Source organism: Daucus carota, chromosome 4 (genome assembly GCF_001625215.2).
Source record: "Daucus carota subsp. sativus chromosome 4, DH1 v3.0, whole genome shotgun sequence".
Lineage (NCBI taxonomy): Eukaryota > Viridiplantae > Streptophyta > Magnoliopsida > Apiales > Apiaceae > Daucus > Daucus carota.
This window is the reverse complement of record NC_030384.2, coordinates 34,206,891-34,226,050: the sequence shown is the minus strand read 5'-3', so window position 1 is coordinate 34,226,050 and position 19,160 is coordinate 34,206,891. Positions and strand designations below refer to the sequence as shown.

Below are 19,160 nucleotides of genomic sequence, written 5' to 3'. Positions count from 1 at the left end.
AATAAAATATAACCTGAAAAACAAAAATAAGGCAGGGAAGAGAATAAAAAAAAAATAGAATCCTTCTTGTACCAGTAAACAACAATAGTATATACAAAAATAGAGATTACAATCTTTTCAATGTATTAACAACATATATATATATATATATATATATATATATATATATATATATATATATATATATATATATATATATATTGTTTCAGGGCCTCCAAAATTACCAAACACCTCTGAAGGGCTAGTCATCAAACTAAACATCTTGCTAAATACTTTAATTGAAGTTATAAAAATGAAGCAGACTAAGAGAATTACTGTAAAAAGTTGAGAAAATCTTAAGGAGATGTTACTCAGACACTAAGGCAGTGAGGTAGAATGAGAAACAGATGACTATACAACATGATAAAATACATACACAAATCGACAATATAAATACAAAACATATAGAATACAAAACCTATATATGCAGCCGATGTGCCTGGATGATATAATAAGTTACTTTATCACATTGTCGTCTACCAATCCAACATTCTAGTCATATTTTTGCAAGTGTATTATAGTGGACACAACAATAAGAGCACATATCAATGAATATTATGAAAGAGAAAGTAGTTTAATACCTAATTGGGATACCTAATTTAAGAAGTAATACCTGTTTAGTGCCTTTAGTTTGATAAGAGAGACCAAGAAACCCTAATTATGATGCTGGCAGTAGAGAGTAATGCAGAGAAACGTCGAAAGAAACTGTATGAGCATGCTCTGTTTTGTTGTGCGCTCTGTTGTGTCGCTGAAGTACATGTTCAGCCTTCAAAAAAAACACTTACACTTTTAATTAGTTGAAATATAATTATTAATTAGTTTAAGACCCAATACACATATAGATTTATTAATTAATTTATATCATAAATATAAATATTTATATTTATATTTTAGTTGTATATAAGTTTTTGATATTTTAAATTTTATTAAATAGAATTTATTTTTATGATTAGTTTTACTTGAAATATGATTATTTTAGTTTCTAAATATAATTTTAGCTGGATATATTATATATAAAATTGAAATTATTAATTTATTTTAGTTTCAAATATTATTTATATTATTTTTATTTTTGAATCCAATTTTAGGTATTATATATTATAAAATATAATTCATAGGACATATATTTTTTGATTATTCTATTTAAAAGAAATAATATTATTTATTTTTTTAACTTTTGGTTAGACTCATGATCACACCCACACTATACCCCAACCTCCATATTAGAGTTAGTTTTAAATTGTTTTAGTTTTATAATTTTTTTAAATAAAAATATAATATTTAATTCTCTTTTGAATAAAGATATTTTGAATAAAGATAAGAGTGTATTAATTTAAGTTAGTTTTGTGAGTTACAGAGGTAAATCACGACATAACATACTAGATTAACTAAAATGTACAATATAATTTATATAATAATAAATCCTAAATTAAGTTATTTTGATTCTATGCACTAAAATAATATTTTGATATGGGTTGTTTAAGTTTAAGTAAAAAAATATAAATAATCTTAATTACTTATAATCCACTATCTTAAACAGCATTTCTAAAAACGTTATTGAAGTGTCAATAATTTTAAATAAATATTTGAAAATTACTTAAAAAACATTATCTTTCATAGCATTTCAATAAACGCTATCTAGGTTGATACTTACGATACACTATTCTAGACAGCGCTTCTAAAAACGTTATTGAAGTGTCAATAAATTTTTTATAAATATTTTAAAGTTACTTAAAAAACATTATCTTTCATAACGTTTAAGTAAACGCTATCTAAGTTGATACTTACATAGCGTTCATTTATTAAGCGCTATACTTGTTTATTTCTTTTCTTTTATTTGTATTTTTCAGAATGCTTACATAGCGTTTGTTCAGAAAAACGTTATGTAAGTAAATAACTTACATAACTCATCATAAAAACGTTATCTAAGCAGCGTCTCTTAAGCACTTTTTTGTAGTAGTGGAAACACGGTCTAAATGTTCAGGAACTAGGTAATAATTTACTTTCTTGATGATATATAAGTGGAACATAAATATTTTTAAGCCTTTCACATCTCCGCCCGAAAGCAATTTGAAATAAATAAATGTATACTAATTAACTTAACAATAAACCAAGTACTTAAAAGTTTGTTTTAAAAAAAAGTGCTTAAAAGTTAATTAAAGCAGAAAAACTTAAACTAGAATTGTTAGAAATCAGATTTCAAAAAAATTTATTAGCAACCATGCAGGTAAATTGGCAGTTTCAAGTTATCTTTTAAATAAATCACCGATATTGCTAATTTTGAGTAGTGAAGGCATCGAGCTGGTTAGGAACTCACAAACACGCACAACAAAAGAAACAAAAAGTATTTTATAGTGTTATATTCAAAATATAATCTATAACTTGCATAATTATTCCAAACTCTTACCTAAAGAACTGAAATCCCTCGAAACAAACAATTTGAATGTCGATACAAAAAATTATTAGTCTTTAAATGAATAAAATGCTTTGTAAATGGACCCGATTATTGAAAATCTGGAAAGTCCTTAAATCCGTCCAATGTTGAAGATGAGATAGAGTTCCTCATTGTTGGCATAAGAAACATGGGATCATGATGAAAGTTATAATAAGGCTGAGATGAGCACAACAAATCATAAGACGTTGGCGTAAAAATCGGGATATTGTTAAAACCAGGATTCGGAGGATCAAAAATTGGAGGCACAAAACATGAATTAACCTGTCCATCTCCCATTGAATTGCTCCCATTCTCATCTGTAATCACTGATGTTGATTCATTGTCATCATTAATCATCATACCTTTATTAGGGTGATCCCCCTTGTTTTCGTTGCCTGGCTCACTTTTCGGGTTTTTTGCAGCTGCTTGATCCTCCTTGGACTGTGAAAGACCTGTCAGCTTCTGAACCAATGCCATGAAATCACGCGGATGTGTGTGGATGACCTTTGGTGAATGTGTGTAAATGATTACCGGATGTCGTTGCTGCGGCTTTGGAGCTGCAGGAGTGCAGTTTGCTATTGTTGATGATGAGGTTGATGATGTAGAAGGTGATTTTTTGATGAAATGGGAATCTTTGTTGATTTTAAGGGGAGATAATGGGCACATGTTTGCATAAGTCTCTTTTTTTGCATGATTGTTACTAAATGCCGCAGGACTCATGATTTCGAAACAGTCGGGCCTAAAAACTTATATGAATCTAACACAGATAGATGCATATGAGTGAAGAGCAGGAGAGCTAGGGTTAGAGTTTGTGTTTTGTATCTTCCTTTTGGTACTGGAGCATCAGATTTGATGACATGAAATGACTATATATAATGATGAAACTAGGAGTGGTAGAAATGCATTTATATATATGGGTGGATACTGATAATTTTTTATTTAATGCGGAAGGTATGGTATTTTTATATTTACGAGCCTATAGAAATGGTGATAAGATGAGCAAAACTGTTGAGAAAATAAAAAGGGTGTTTGAAGAAGAGAGTTTTACGGATGATTAGTTGATGGAGATTTACATGTGCGAACTACAGAGTAATTGTTGGAAACATGGGGTCTAGCTTCGTAGAGGAGTTGGGAGTTCTACATTTTAAACACGATATACACAACAATAACATAAAATCTATGCAAATTAATTATTATATATATAATTATATATAGATACAAACTAATTTTTTTGAAGATTAAGGATATTGTGCAAATTAACTAGTTATTCGTGCTAATTAAATTTCATGTGATTTATCATAATTTAATTAAACTAATTAATAATATTAATTCATAAACAATAAATATATATTTTTTGAGTTAAAAAATATTTCAATTCTTATAAAAGGAATAAATTATTGTATTTGTAGAATTTTATTGAATGAATTAACAATTACAAAGTTTTATTTGTTAGATGATTTTTTTGAAACAAAGATGTTAATCTAATAATAATAATAAAAAGTCATACGGCATCTACATCAATGATCGAGTTGAACAAACAGTAAATTGCATTTTCATAAAAAGACAGTTAAATGATATTTTGAAGAATATGTATATACAAATACAAGTATCCGCTTTATACATTCTCAGTGAATTACTGGTACCCACTTCATCATACCCTGATAGAGCTATCGTTTGACTTATCAACCAGAACTGTGATTTCATACAAACTTTCATCAACAAATCAAGACCCCGCTTACACTTACAATTAAGAAGCGAAAAATAAAACTCCGACCAAGGAGAGAAAACAATTCCTAAAAAATACAAATGATCACAAATCGAAATAAAAGCAAACTGAAACAAACGAAAATAAAAAAACTATGTTAACAGTCGAAACCACAAGAAGAACGATTAACTCTCGTATCCGATAAACTCCGCTTGAATCGAATAAAAAAGTAAACCCGAAGTTCCGATGATGTTCCAAATTTAAGAAATATTATATAGTTGCTGAGATGATTTTGTTTTAGTTCTGGTTCATAAACCAGAAGAATGTTTTGTGAACCGGTTTTAACGATAGACATAGTTTATGGATTGAAATGAAAGAAATAAACAAAAGCTCTACTAATTAATATAGCAATTATTGATTTATAGATGGTTAATATAAACATGGAAACTGAGCAGCTCAAACAGTTATTTTACCACAAAAACACTTACTTTTGTGGTATGAGCCTACACTCAACATTTAAATTACAATGGATGGAAGGAGAGTTAAGTCAGGACCCTAAATTCGAATAATCATGAGTACTTAATTGCTCACCAAATGGAGTCCAAATTAAATGGTTGCTCCTGCTGCTGATTCGGCTCTTGCTGCTGCACAGAATTATCTACCCTACTAGTAGAAGTAGAAGCTGCCAAGTTGGAAGAGAAAAGATGATCATTTCCGAAAGCAGGCATCAATCCTTGTGGCATCAGTGCTGCATAGTCCATGCTATTACTTGTACTACTAATTTCCCTTGGCTGGTAACTCCTCAATTGTAATGCCTTGAGAAGCAATGAGTTCACTGATAGGTTCGAGTTTAACAGGCTCGAAGGCCAGGAGAGTGATGGAAGCAAGCTATTAGCTGCTTCACAAGCGGCATTCCATGAGGTGATAGTGGCCATGTTGTTAAGGTCAGTGTTGTAGAGAACGTTGTTGTTATTGGCGCCGGTGTTAATATGTTGAGTCGACGAATTCGCAACATTGTTTAGGTTAGGTAAGTGCTCAAAGTCTCCGAATTCGTTTATGATGGCGTTAGTGTCACAGTTTGGTGAATCCAAAGATTGTGGTGACGATGCTGTTTGCTGTGGTTTCTTCATTGCTGAGGTCTTTTGGAAGATCCTACACACCACCCATTCTTCCTGAAAGATAGATTAAAAATTCAAATATAATTAGTTCCAAGTAGTCTCAATAATCAATATATATGTTAGAATTATTTATTACTCCCTCTCTCCATGCCAGCACGTCGTTTATGTTCAATGTTTGCACGTATTTTGTGCCGGAACGTTGTTTATGTTCACTGTTTGCACCGCATTTTGAGCATCTTATAGTTCAATAACGTTTTTTAATTATAATTTTAATTTGAATATAATTTTGAACATCAAACTTTTATTCAGGAATAAAAGATTAAAAAAATATTATGAAACTATACTTTATGGGAACCTCAAAATGCGTACTAATAGTTAACATAAAAACCTGCGGGGCGGAGAGAATAGATAATTGTGAATAGTTACCTTCGCGGGTTTAAAAGCCTGCTTGTTCTCAAGTCGATATTCATGCATCACCCAGTTGGTTTTCTCGCCCTTGGGAGCTCTTCCCATGTAAAACACCAGAGTTTTCTTCATCCCAATCAACACCGATGAACTGCCATGATATATCTCCTTGTCTTTCCCTGTCGTCTTCCAGTATCCAGCTTCTGTAGCGCGATTTGTTCGCAGCCCTGTCGGGTACTTTCTGTCCCTCAAGCTGAAGAAATACCATTCCTTCTCTCCCATTGAAGCTTTGTCTACAATTTTTATAGCCGAACCAAATCGATTAATCGAAGAACTTAATATTTTCGCACAGGTTTATTGAAATCCACGGCATCGTTAATTAGATCAATTCTGATCTTCTAACCTATTTGACTTACGTAAATTTCCTTGTAGAGCCTACTGCGTCTATTAACACAGCGATACAAAATATTAAATGCGTCGATTCAAAAACACACGTAAAAAGGAATGTTGTTGTAGATTTCCTAACAGTGTCGGGTTTATATAATGTCGACGACACTACAATCCCAACCAATTGTGTCGGTATTGATAAATGTGGATAATAAATTTTTAGGAGGCGAGGGAAGACTTCAAAATTGGAAGCAGTTTCTATGAAATGAGATTTGGATAGAAAATAAGAATAATTGAGATTGTAGCATTCTTTGACAAAGCGGGAAGATTCGAGCCGTAATATAGTTTAAATTAATTTCATTTCATTCCCTTCATTTACATTCATCTCGACCAAGTATGACACAAGAATTTGCATGAAGTACACCTGAATTAATAATATAAGTGTTGGCAAAAGATGAATTAAATGGTTGGAGCTAGTATTATTGATGGTAAAACATACCATGTATGTGTGTGTATGAGTGTGGAGAAAACTAAGCTAGCTATACCTGGAAGATCCCATGGTTCAGATTTATTGAGGTCGACATCTGTAATTGCTCTCGAAGTAAAACCAAAATCAGACACCTTCTGACCTAGATAATAAGTGATCAGTTCTTCATCTGTTGGATGAAACCTGAACCCCGGAGGAAGATTCTCCTCCATTTAATCCTTCTCTGTGGATGAGCTAAGAAACCAAGAGAAGAAATGAGGGTCGATCCGGTGTAAGTACGGAAGGAATGAAGCAATGTATATACCAAAATGGTTGTGTTTGCTGGTATATCTAAACATCTAACTTGAAGAAGAAGCAGACATAGATTACTAGTAATTAATTAGTCTTTGTTTTTATCTTGATTATTACAGCTAACACTTTGACAAAGATGGTTGATAGGACTTTCTTTTTGCCGCCTTCATCACATATTTGTTATGTTTTAGGATTTCAGAATGTCTGCCGAGAGTTTGTCGAGTAGATGTAAAGTTCAGTCGCCAGGTGGCTAATTGATTTCTACAAACAAAATGCAAAATTAAGCAAATGCCTACTCGAATAAAAATATTAAATACTTTACTCCCTGCTTGACGGCAGGTTATTTACGTGCACTCTTTGCAGTTATTTTGAAACTCCTATAAAATATAATTTACGTTTTTTAATTTTTTTGTTTGTGAATAAAAGTTTAAACTTAAATGTCAAACTTTTATTTAGGATAATAAAATTTTAAAAAAAAAATATTATAAAACTATATTTTATAAGAGTCTCGAAATGCATGTCAAAAAGTAACCTAAAAACCCTGCTGAGATGGAGAGGGTATATATTCAACCGCAGAGCGGCCCCTGAACCTTTGTAGTGATAAAGTTAGCCATTTAAATTACCACTAATTTTATATTATAGATAAGTTATGAATTATTAAAGATATAAATTGATAGATTATTTATTTGAATGAATAAATTTAGTTTTATTAACCAATTATTGAAAATATTGTCGAAAAATAGGTAAGCTTATAACTTATTTCTAACTTTAAATCAACTTCTAATTTATTATATACACCGATATTTTTCAGTTCATATCGAAAATGCTTTAATCAACGCAAACAAGATGCTAGTCAGTAATTATATAAAAAAAAAAGATGCTAGTCAGTAAACAGTATGTAACACTATAGGAAAATAGGTCAAAACCGACCACAATATATGGTCGGTTATAACAGAAATCGGTCGGTTATAAAGCTAAAACCGACCGCTAATCATGGTCGGTTATGCAAATTGGTCGTGTTTAACAGTTATAATCGACCGTATAGGTGGTCGGTTATGCGAATTTGGATTCTCAGAAATGTGGTCCTATTTTTTGACACCTGTGACCACGTGGCAACAGATGTCAACCCACGTCAGAACTGAACTGGATAACCAATCATAGACAATGGTCGGTTATGTCCTTTTTATTTTCTGTTCACCAGATCTAAAACCGATCGTGGTCAAACCTTCATACACGGTCGGTTATGACATGGTTGGGTTTAGCCCAGTACGGTTTCCAGGTTTGTGTAACCGACCGACTCATAACTGACCGTTGCTTCAAGAAGACAGTCGATTTTCTGGATTTGTATATAATTACGACGATCAGTTTTATTTAAATTAACTTATTATTATTTTTTCATAGAACACATAACCGACCATGAATACCACAAAGGACGGTCGATTATGCCTGTGCCATGTCATACTCATAACCGACCAGCGTTCACGGCCGGTTTTACTTGTTGCCACGTCACACAGAACGTGTCGTTTTGTTACTTTGACGATGTATAACTGACCACGTGTCCGTCGGTCGGTTTTATGGCTACGCTTTTGGTGCGGTCGGTTTTAAGTGGTCAGTTATATCCTGTTTTCCTATAAAAAATGTAACAAATATGGGTATTACTACAAATAATAATACAGAAGATCGAGCAAGGTGCAGCCGTACTAAACATGCAAAGTAAAATCTTTAGCTAGCTTGTCCAACCACCTTCAACCAATTTTACCCACCAAATCGATTGGTTAACCTCATTCCTCTCCAATGAGAACATAGACTCAATCAACTATCATTATCAACTCATCATACCACCAATAATACAAATATGAACTACATAATATATATTCCACCTAGCTACCTATCGACACTTGTTTTATATCCCTAATTAAATTAGATGTGTGCATACTAAGCTCCTTTGTAAAAATATAAACCGAAAGTCCCGTTGTGACACTTGTTAGTTGCACGTACTAATCAGGTTGCAGGTCCAACAGATATGTGGAGTACTCCCTCTGTCCAGTCAATTGTATACGTTTCTTTTTCACTGCTCGACACGCTTTTTAAGGCACTTATAAAACATAGTTCTACAACTTATTTTTAAGATTTTCTTTTTTTGTATAAAAGTATAAATGTTATACTTTTATACAGAAAAAGAAAATTTTAAAAATAATTTACAGAACTATACTATATTGAAGCATTAAAGTCCGTGCCGCGCCCCCGTCCCCCAATGTATACTATTGACCGGGACGGAGGGAGTAACAGTCATTGCACATATAAGATCTGTGGGATCATACAACTTTATATTTACATGTAACACGTATGCATGTAACCATGCAACAAGTCTGCTAAAATCTTAACATTTCTGAAAGTGCCTGCCGCTTCGAGGATCATGCATATACTCCGTCCCATCATACATGTTTCATTTAAAAAAATTACTCATATTAAGAAAAAGGATGATTAGATATAATTTTATGTCATGTATCATTAATTAGCGCGTTAAGAAGTGAGAACAAAGTTGAGTTTTAAAAAAATCAGAATAAATATAGAGATTTAGCGTATTGAGAAATGAGAATGAAATCGAGTTTCAAAAATGTAACAATAAATATAGAGATAAATTTATGCTGAAATAAGAGGGAGACATGTATCACTTCGTCTCCTCAGCGCCCTCTCTCCCTCTCTCTCAAAACCCTAGGTTCCATCAAAGATTTTTGAGGGGGCTTCCATCAGTTTTCACCGGTGGGAAGCCCAATTCCTTTTTTTTATTTTCTTGTTTTGAAATCTTATTTATCAATTCAATAAGTTCTCAATTTATTTGGATTTTGTTAATCTCTCCTTCTTGTGAGAGTTGGTTTGTTTTGTTTTAATTTGGTGTGTTTTGATGTTCTTCATATATGACCGAAGTTATAGATCGGTATGATTTTCATGGGTTTGATTCAGGTTTTGAAGGTTATTATGAGATCGCATCTATGGTCATTCAGGTGAAAGCCAATCAGATGGAAACAAGTGTGTATATTCAAATATTCAAATCGCTTAATTGCCTCTCCAAGAAGAAAGGATTCAACAGCGATATTTTTCAGCGTCTGTCCAATTTCAATTGTATTTGTAGATGCCGTATGGCTTTTAATTAATGAATTGATGCTTTTTTATAAAAAAAAAAAAGAGGGAGCCATGTAATTTAGGACAAACATTTTTTCTTAGAAAGAACATGTATAATGGGACAGAGGGAATAATAAATTGATACACATAATATCCATTTTTTCAATAGTTTAAGTAGAGAACACCCAGCTGAAGTTTCTTATATATGTGTTTAAGCTAAGATAATATACAAACGTTTGGTATATTATGAGAAGGACGGGGTCCGTATAGATCATCAATATATAACTAGTCAACAAAATTAAATAATATGAAGTCAGTATAAATTGAAAAGCTTAAGTTTTATAACTGACAAAATACCTAGGATCTGATATAAGTTTGGACAACTGATAAATTACTAGCTGGCCGGGAGTGGTTACAGTAGCCACCAACCCGCACGACTGTGTCTTATTTTAAAAGCTTATTTATTCGGATATATATCTATGTTATCTGTTCATCTCCTTCATTTCTGCTTGAAGCCTCCACTTTTTCTGTCCTACCAGGAACTTTCATGTACTTGATGGAGAATATTTTTATCTGGGTTCTAGTCTTCTAGAACGTGAAAATATACACACACGCACTTAAATAATTCTCTGCTCAAATTGTAGAGTTGTGATTTATTAGTCCAACCAAGATAACATAACGACTGTAGTTAATAAGTGTATAGCAAGTTGTTCATTCCTATCCACTCAAAGGCAACGAAATGGACACTTAAATCATTTCTAGAATCGGTTGAGTATTTGATGAGTGTCTTCTATATTAAGGCCCGCTAGCTAGCTCCTCAAAACTGGGCTCCCAAACAATATTATAGCCCAAATAATAAGAGCATCTCCAATGGGGGTGCCAAGAAGAGTGCTTAAGTGCCATGTGGCATGACATGGCATGGCACTCTTGTTGGCTCTCCATTGGAGTACAAGGAGTGTCAAGTAAAGTTGCCAACTTTTGGCACCCTCTTAAAATAGATAAAAGTTGATATATCATCCTAAAGTCATATACTTCCCTATCTTATTATACTTATGTTTAATTTAATTTTTTTATATAAATGTGTGGCAACTTTGGGTGCCAACCATTGGAGCAAATATATAGGTAGAAGTTGCCAAAAGTACAAATGAAGAGAGAGAAAATAAAATAGTAGTACTTTTGATGATTTGGCATTTTAAGCAACTCTACTTAGCACCCCCCATTGGAGATGCTCTAAGAAGCTATAAATACTACTCCCTATGTGTACGTAAATTCTATATGTTCACTGTTTGACACTCACTTTAATGTTTTTATAAAACATGATTTAAAAATAAGTTAATGTTTTTATAAAACATGATTTAAAAATAAGTTATAAAACTATACTTTAAAAAAATATTAAAGTGCGTGCCTCTCCTTGCGTATACAATTCAGAGGACGAAGGTAGTATATGTTAATTGATCCGTAACAGATCGACAAAAAGAATGGTCGTAAAAACAAGTGCAAATTTGCAGTCTAAAGCAAATGCTGATAGTAATAAACTCACTGGCAATTGAACAATAAAGATATCACAATCTCTATAAGAATCATCAATTCAGATCTCCATTCTCTTTACATTAAATTCAGAACATGTTGTAATTACATGATCACCATACAATAACCGGAATTAATTCATCCCACGGCATTGCAATCTTAAATTTACTTTAGCCATCCCAGGGCTAAAGCTTCCACTTGGGTTGAAAATTTCTTTCACTTGTCTCTCCACCTTCATTTATCTTCCATTGACTGAGGGGGCTTGCAGCTCTCTCAAGCTCTGGCGACACATTGCCTGTACCTTCACTTCCAAACCACGTCTTTCGTAATCTTGGTGGTGGCAATAAAGGCGGGTTTGGTGGCAATGGCCTTGCAGGAATCCCAAGCTCTGGCAACACATTACTTATACCTTCATTTTCAGACCACAGTTTCCGTAATCTTGGTGGTGGCATTAGAGGGGGCGAGGTTTTCGCAGGAATCCCAAGCTCTGGTGGCGACACATTGCCTTTTCCTTCACTTTTAAACCATAGGTTCTGTAATCTTGGAGTTGGCAATGAAGGTGGATTTTGCGGAAATTCTACACTTTCAACCTCATCTGAGTTGAGGGTCTGTCTTGCATTTCGAGGAATTGATATATTTACACAAGACTCTTGTGTAAGTGTTCTTGAGGCTGACGTGGATGCTATAGACGGACACCGGGAGATTGTTTGAGAGATGGAACCAGGACTGGAAGATGTGATTTCTGAGTTTAAGCTATGGCTTCTAAAATTTTCAGCTCCAGTGACACTGCAGGAGCTTGAAACTTCAAGATTTGGACTACCAGAGACGCCGAGGGGTGAGTAGAATTCTTCGTCGTGGTGGTTACCTTCGTAAGTGCTATTGTAGTAGGTTTGTTGGTCGTAGAGATTTTGTTTAGGCAGAGGAGGGAGAGGGCGGAGCTCCGGTGAATTATAGGATAGGGACGTGGTGTCTGAGGCAGGGGCATTAGGGGGATAGAGGCGAACACTATCTGACTTGTCCATTTTTATCTTGGGGCTTTGCTGGAGGTGTCGTCGTCTGTGTTGGATTAGCAGGACCAAGGCATAGGCAATTACAGCGACAGAGAAAAGAGCTATGGAGATGATTATGACAATGAGTTTAGTTGAGGATTTGGAGGAAGAATTTTCGGGGGGTGGGAAGGAGGAGGCGTTGGCTGGGAACTCGAGGGCGTCTGGGGAAGGAGAAGGGCCTGGGGGGAAGAAGAGACGGCCTTGTTTGGCGGGCTGAGGGGCTTGTGATGAGGAATGCTTATGTCTATTGTGTCTTCTTGGGTGGTGATGATGAGGAGAAGGAGAAGGAGACGGGGAAGGCGATGTGGACTTGTTTGGCGGTAGTAATGGTTTAGGGAGGGTTGTGAATGTGGATGGTGTTTCTGAAGAGATCATTATGGTATGATTTTCGAGTATGGAGATCACTAACAAGATGTAGTAGTAGTAGTACTTGATGATGATGGACATTATGGAACTTTCCGAGTTGATCCCAATTTGCAGTATAATATAGCAATGGTACTCTGAGACTCTTGGGATCTGAAGTGCAGGACAGAATGTAAGAATCAGAGTAGCAACAAGGCCTGCATTAATCTCTTAAGTTACTGTCCTTCACAGCCTCCTACATAGGAAAAACCTTTTAATGGACAAGGAAACTAAGGAGGAATGAATTAATTGCAAAATGTAGCAACAAATAATTCTCACTAGCTAATACTCATGAAAAGCCAGAGAGGATTGTAGCTGAGAGGTACGGCTCAAGATTAAAACATGTCTAGTACGCACTTATACCGTTATACGTATGTCGCTATGCCAGTATCCGTATATGTATAATGTCTATTAATGACACAATTAGTTATGAGAGTAACCAAGAAGAAATCTTCAGAAGCACCTCAAGTAAATTTAATACTCATGTGACAGAGCGTTCTGAAGTCTTGTGACAATGTCTTCACTTGAGAGAATGGAATAAGGAAGGAATGACACTGGTAAATGGCTAGTTGCGTTCATGTGGCCTTGATCTTTCTTAGTATAAATCTACTATATTAAAGAACTCCATTAAAGAACTATTGAAGCAGGTCAGTTGTGCTTTGCAGGTCATATAAGCACCAGCTTAGCAAGACTTTATGTGCTTGTACATACATACATAGTGATTATTCTAGGCTTGATGATGGATAAATTCTGTTAAAACAACTATAAAATAAAGATAAAGAGGGTCAATTTCATGATGAGAAGATCAGAAATGAAAAACGTGTAGAACATATTAAGAATGTCCAGTTTAGCAAGAAGATAAGCAAGTGAGAAACATGTAAAACATATAAAAGAGGGTATGAGCCACATGGAGTAGGTGACCTTTCTTCTAAAAGAAGACAAAAAAGAGGAATATAAGAAAATATAAATTTTCAAAAATTGATACTTCTATATAATAATTATAACTCCTTCATTCCCGGAATAAGTGTGGCTGAGACTTTTTTACATAATTTTGGGTGGAAAAAGATATATTTTTATAATTTATTTTTCAAATTTTTATTTTTAAATACAGACATAGATGTTAAATTTTTATATTGAGAAATATTACACTTATTATGTGTATATGGCAACTTACAATTAGTGGGATACACAAATTTGCTCTAATATTTTATAGTGTATTTATTTGATTATAGTTATTTAATAATTTATTTATGTATAATGTATAATAATTCAAGCTTCTACTATAATATAAATAATAATTTTCGTTAATGTTGATGGCTAATTATCATATAATTGTAATCATATTTGCAAAAATTAAATTTATAAATAATAATGTGATAATCAATAATATGCTGCGACGAATTATAATATAATATATCAAATCATCATCTCTATTTTTCTTAGCATATCCGATAGTTCTTTCTTGTGTTATTATATGGTTAATCTGCATGTTCACTTATTAAAAAAAGCAGTACACCTAATACACGATCTATATATTCAAATTTCTTAAACATTTGTCTATATTTGTAATATGAATGGAAGAAGGAGGTTTATATAATTCAATGATTGATTTCTTGGTCAAGAACCGACTAAACTTTAAAGTTGAGGACACCAAATATGAGTTTTGGTTTCCCAAGCAGTCTTTTGTAGAAAACAAAATGGCTGAATTCGGAATACTCCTAAATTTTTGCAAATAATTGTTAGCGTCATCAGTCTAATTGACCAGCAATGAGCCAGGAAGAAGCCTCAATGTTAATATTGATACCAAGTATGCATGTAAATTATTGGAGCTAGGGTTTAACCATAATTGAAATATTGAATTAATAACGAAAATCTATCATTACGGCTCAGTTTGGTTCGGTTCTAATTTTTTCAAAAATTTGTTTAATTAACTCAGTTTTTAGGTTTAATTTGATTCAGTTTTTAATAATATATTTCAGTTTTTATTTAAAGAAATCACATAATTGAAATTATTTCGGTTCGATTTGATTTGTAAATAACTAGTTAGGTTCGGTTTGTAAACTAGTTAGGTTCGTAGTTCGATTTAATTTGTTTTGGATTATTAACCAAATCGACTAAATGCCGAGCCTACCCATGGTTTCTTCTTCTCAGCACAAAAAATATACCTCATATCTAATACTCCTTCTGTCCTTCATGAATCATAGTATAGATTTAGAGAGGAGGTAAGGAATTTGTTTTCAGTTGCAGTTGACTACTTATGTAAAGTATAAAAGTGTTTGCTCATTCATTGTGCAATCTGCCCAGCATGAAAATTCATAGATACAAGCAGACTCAACTCAAATCCAACGATTTTGGCCAGTAGACCATCGGGAACTTATTTACTTTTCGTCATAACAAAGATTGATGGCATTAAGTAATAAACGAGAATTCGACATTGATAAACGACATTTGTGATTTTGCATCTGATATGTCTCTTAGATAACTGGATATATCAACATATCGAAACGCAATTAATTCACATGATAAAACCTTAGCCAATCCAGCTGATCAAAACTAATAACTATTAAGAAACATAAATGGAAGATTCAACAGTCAGGGGGAACAGAAGCTTTGAAAATGATGTCGTAAGCTTTCTGGATAAAAACCTTCAACTTGTCCGGATCGATGAACCCTTTTTCCACTGCAATGGTTGCTCTTAACGTTCCCACATAACTTAGTAGAGTCACCACCAGACTCTGCAATCCCACCACAATTAGTAATTATAAGTACGTTAGAGAAGTCCAAGAGATGCCCTATCTCATTTCCTAAGTTATTATTCAGGGCATTTGATGGAAAAAGTTGCTCCAACAATGTCCTAGTGATGCCTTATATCACTAGGACAACATCCTCAAGCCCTATTTTTGAGGCACCTCTCTCCATGCCCTATCACATATTTTATTATAAAATCTCATCAACACTCACTTATTCTCTCTATTTATTATGCTTTAATGATGAAAGAGAGTCTTTAATAATAAAATATTAAACATCTTGTAAAAATAAGGCACATTGTTGGAGTTCAAGTTGGTAAAGTATGTCCTAAAATACTAGTACATGATATTTTATATTATATTTACGGCATCAACTAAGACACTCTTGGACTTGCTCTTAGTACTCCAATTAAAAAAGGCTCGAAGTAAGATAGTGAACAAGTATGTGTATGAACCTGTGGAAGTCCCGAAGCTGTAAAGTAGAGACCTTGAACAGGATGTTTAGCCAATGCCATCTGCTCTACCGGTCCGATCATATTGCTAATACACATGCTCGAGTTCTTCATGGTGCCGTGAAAGAATTTAGAAGTTGCCTGCATATTTATCCACACCCAGTGGCGGATGCAGGATATAGACAATGGTGTGTCACAAATATTAAACCATTTCACATTAAACCGACGCTCCTTAGTCCCGAATAGTGTTTGAGGAAATTCATAATCTTCTGGTTGACAAGGGCCTCTTTGTATGTACGTTCTCCTCACTAAATCTCTCTCATTGGGATGAAAATCACTCAATTTTTTTCTTTTGCCGGGATCTTGTGGAAGACTAACAATATCAAAATCAAGTTGAGGACCTTGAGGTATAGTGACTGACGGAGAAGAATCCTGGTGGCTTGGTTGAGTTGCCTGTCCGACATTGATTTCTGTCTCTGGAATTTCTTTTTCTTCACTTTCTTGACCTTGAGAAGCATTCACTGCAGTTGGTTTTTTGGTAAAGAAGCTTGAGATATCACGAGTACTTAACCTTTTCATTCCGTCAACAACAAATCAAACCCAAGTAGGAATCAATAACGCAACAAAAACTGATAAAATCAAACTATATCCTACAAATATTCACTGTGACATTTTATCGAACATCTTGAGGTCTCTGTTTTTTCTTCTTCTAATTGCAAGTTTTAAAAAATCTGAAACCATGAGTATAATAGAGGGGAATCTTGGAGATGAATCATATCATGAATTTGAAGATTTTAGAATGAAGAAATCAGTCCGAGAGGCTTGGTATTTGAAGCAGGGAGGAAATGGAGGAAAAGGGTGTGCCTGTGTGGTGTGTCACTGTTATTTATAAATAAAAGATGCTCTGTACGCTGTATCCAACTGATATATATGAATAAAAAAAATTTGAAAAAAAAAAAATTAAAAACAATGGTAGGTCACGTGACCTCCCATTAACCACTATGCATCCGCCACTGTCCACACCAAATTGATTCAATATACAAGCCTCTAGACAATTAAATTAAATCAGTACATGCTTGTATGATGTACAGAAAGCCAAGAATCAAAACAGTAGCTAGAACAATAATGCATGCCTAAATAGTTAAATACCTCAGGACCTATGAGTTTGCGGGAGATATTTAAAAATTGAGAATTCAGAAAAACAGCATAGTTGTTCTTGAGTCGTTTGACAGTTCTTTGCGTTTGGAAGATGAAATCAAGAGGATCGTGTGAATCATTCAATTTGGGCATCGGAAGATGCAGAAATGTACATTGGTTGCCCCATGGCATCTTAGCCTTGGGTTTAAGCATCTCGCTAACTGACTTGTACCCATCTATGTCCCTGGTGTTAAGAACCGCCAATGCTGTTGAGTTAGCATTGCCTGAATTTTTCTCCTCGGCTTCCATGTACATCCGAACTCCGAGTAATATTGCACCGGTCATCACATCATTTACTGTCTGCGCTTGTAAAAATAAATTTATGAAAATGTACATACTGATTAGTAATAAGAAGAATATATGCAATTAATGGAAAATACCACTTTCAGGTTTGTAGTGACTTTTTTGATCTGATTAAGAGAAAAGGCCATATTTATTATAGCCAATGGCCTGAACTCTACTCCACTAACATGATTCGATCTTATCGGGGTCAGATCATCTTCCATGACACTGCTCTTCAACATACCGTGACCAAAATCCAAAAGACTGGTCACGAGGTTGGATGAAAGCTGAGCAGCAGCTCGAAAGAAAGAAACATTTGTGTTTTCAGCATTAGTTTTTGAGCTAGATTGACGAGAGGGAAAAGTTAAAGGAAGGCAAGGATTATCCGCTCTCTGTAAACAAGAAAGAAGAGCTCCCATAAGAGAATAGCCATCACCAAGTGAATGGTGAAGCTTAAATATCACACTCCCCTGCACGCCACTACTTGTCGGATACTTAAACTTGTGAATTTGCCATAAGGGCAAGCTTGTCGGGAGCTCTTCCATTGCTATCTTGGATATATATTCATAAAGACACTCTTCGTATTCTTCGGGTGACAATCCTTCTGGAAACTCCGGGACAAAGTAGTGATCGTTTACGTTTACTTCAACCGGCTTCCATTTCTTTACACCACTCTTCTCGTCTCTAACCTGCAAGCGCACAAAAAAAAATTACTACAATTTAAAATATTTTATATTTAACCCCTTTTAAATTTAGTTACCTTACAAAAATGTCTTTTTCAGCTATATTTATAGGAAATTACGCAGACATTATTGATCATACAATTTTTTTATACAAATGAAGTCCCGCCCTTAGTAAATTTCTGGATCCGCCTCTGATTAAGGCCGTTTACTGACAGGAAGGGACTAAAAAATGAAGTGTTTACCATAACAGAAGAGAAGCGAGGGCTGATGGGTAGGAACTTATCGCTGACAAGAGAGATAGGCAAGTCATTGACGGGGACCTGAAATTCAAGAACAGCGTAGAGAGAAAGAGACAAGGCTGAGCTGTTGAGGTACTGTCCCAATGGACTTACTGGAGTCGATTCTTCGGAGATTATATTATCACCATCAGTCTTTGTCTTCACCTTCATCACCATTTCTAGCTACAAACTACAATATCTTGATTTTACTACTGAACTTTTAGTCTTAATATTGCTCAATATTGAGATATGTATTGATGAGTTCGATCTATTGGTCATATTCACACATGACTATTCAGTGCGGCCGTTGTGTCCAGATTTCTTTGTCAAGAACCGACTAAATCTTGAAGTTTAGGACACCAAATCTGAGTTTTGGTTTCCCAAGCAGTCTTTTGTAGAAAACAAATTGGTTTGAATTCGGAATACTCCTAAATTTTTGCGGTTCAACGTTTATTTGAACTAGGTTAATTACTAGCGATAACATTTGTTTTCAATTTATCATGAATGTAATTACTCGATGTATTAAGTAAATTGCTTATGCTTATCACCGGTGC

The 19,160-nt window shown here is 34.1% G+C and overlaps 3 protein-coding genes across 3 annotated transcripts; all 3 read right to left on the bottom strand.

Moving 5' to 3' along the window:
- Nucleotides 1-2,542: 2,542 nt before the first annotated feature.
- LOC108217285 (VQ motif-containing protein 20-like) lies at nucleotides 2,543-3,262 on the bottom strand. The gene has a single exon (XM_017390123.2). It carries the CDS (start codon nucleotides 3,191-3,193, stop codon nucleotides 2,543-2,545), a length of 651 nt encoding a protein of 216 aa, XP_017245612.1. The 5' UTR covers nucleotides 3,194-3,262.
- A 1,287-nt stretch (nucleotides 3,263-4,549) lies between these two features.
- On the bottom strand, nucleotides 4,550-6,890 carry LOC108218080 (protein CUP-SHAPED COTYLEDON 1-like). The gene is made up of 3 exons (XM_017391003.2): nucleotides 6,634-6,890; nucleotides 5,723-5,994; nucleotides 4,550-5,350 (listed from the first exon to the last, which is right to left on the bottom strand). Exons 1-3 carry the CDS (start codon nucleotides 6,785-6,787, stop codon nucleotides 4,766-4,768), a joined length of 1,011 nt encoding a protein of 336 aa, XP_017246492.1. The 5' UTR covers nucleotides 6,788-6,890; the 3' UTR covers nucleotides 4,550-4,765.
- An 8,408-nt stretch (nucleotides 6,891-15,298) lies between these two features.
- LOC108216360 (wax ester synthase/diacylglycerol acyltransferase 4-like) lies at nucleotides 15,299-18,956 on the bottom strand. Its single transcript, XM_017389112.2, has 4 exons — nucleotides 18,571-18,956; nucleotides 17,744-18,334; nucleotides 16,170-17,663; nucleotides 15,299-15,702 (listed from the first exon to the last, which is right to left on the bottom strand). The coding sequence occupies exons 1-3, from the start codon at nucleotides 18,781-18,783 to the stop codon at nucleotides 17,232-17,234; spliced, it is 1,236 nt and encodes a 411-aa protein (XP_017244601.1). The 5' UTR covers nucleotides 18,784-18,956; the 3' UTR covers nucleotides 15,299-15,702; nucleotides 16,170-17,231.
- Between the last annotated feature and the right edge of the window lie 204 nt (nucleotides 18,957-19,160).

Excerpts from the sequence above, each read along its gene's own strand:
- LOC108217285 (XM_017390123.2), bottom strand. The coding sequence starts at position 3,193 with ATGAGTCCTGCGGCATTTAGTAACAATCATGCAAAAAAAGAGACTTAT.
- LOC108218080 (XM_017391003.2), bottom strand. The coding sequence starts at position 6,787 with ATGGAGGAGAATCTTCCTCCGGGGTTCAGGTTTCATCCAACAGATGAA. Across the intron at positions 5,995-6,633 it reads TGAACCATGGGATCTTCCAG|ACAAAGCTTCAATGGGAGAG; the intron begins GTATAGCTAGCT and ends TAAAAATTGTAG. Across the intron at positions 5,351-5,722 it reads AGGCTTTTAAACCCGCGAAG|GAAGAATGGGTGGTGTGTAG; the intron begins GTAACTATTCAC and ends TCTATCTTTCAG.
- LOC108216360 (XM_017389112.2), bottom strand. The coding sequence starts at position 18,783 with ATGGTGATGAAGGTGAAGACAAAGACTGATGGTGATAATATAATCTCC. Across the intron at positions 18,335-18,570 it reads CTCGCTTCTCTTCTGTTATG|GTTAGAGACGAGAAGAGTGG; the intron begins GTAAACACTTCA and ends GTGCGCTTGCAG. Across the intron at positions 17,664-17,743 it reads TCACTACAAACCTGAAAGTG|ACAGTAAATGATGTGATGAC; the intron begins GTATTTTCCATT and ends TTACAAGCGCAG.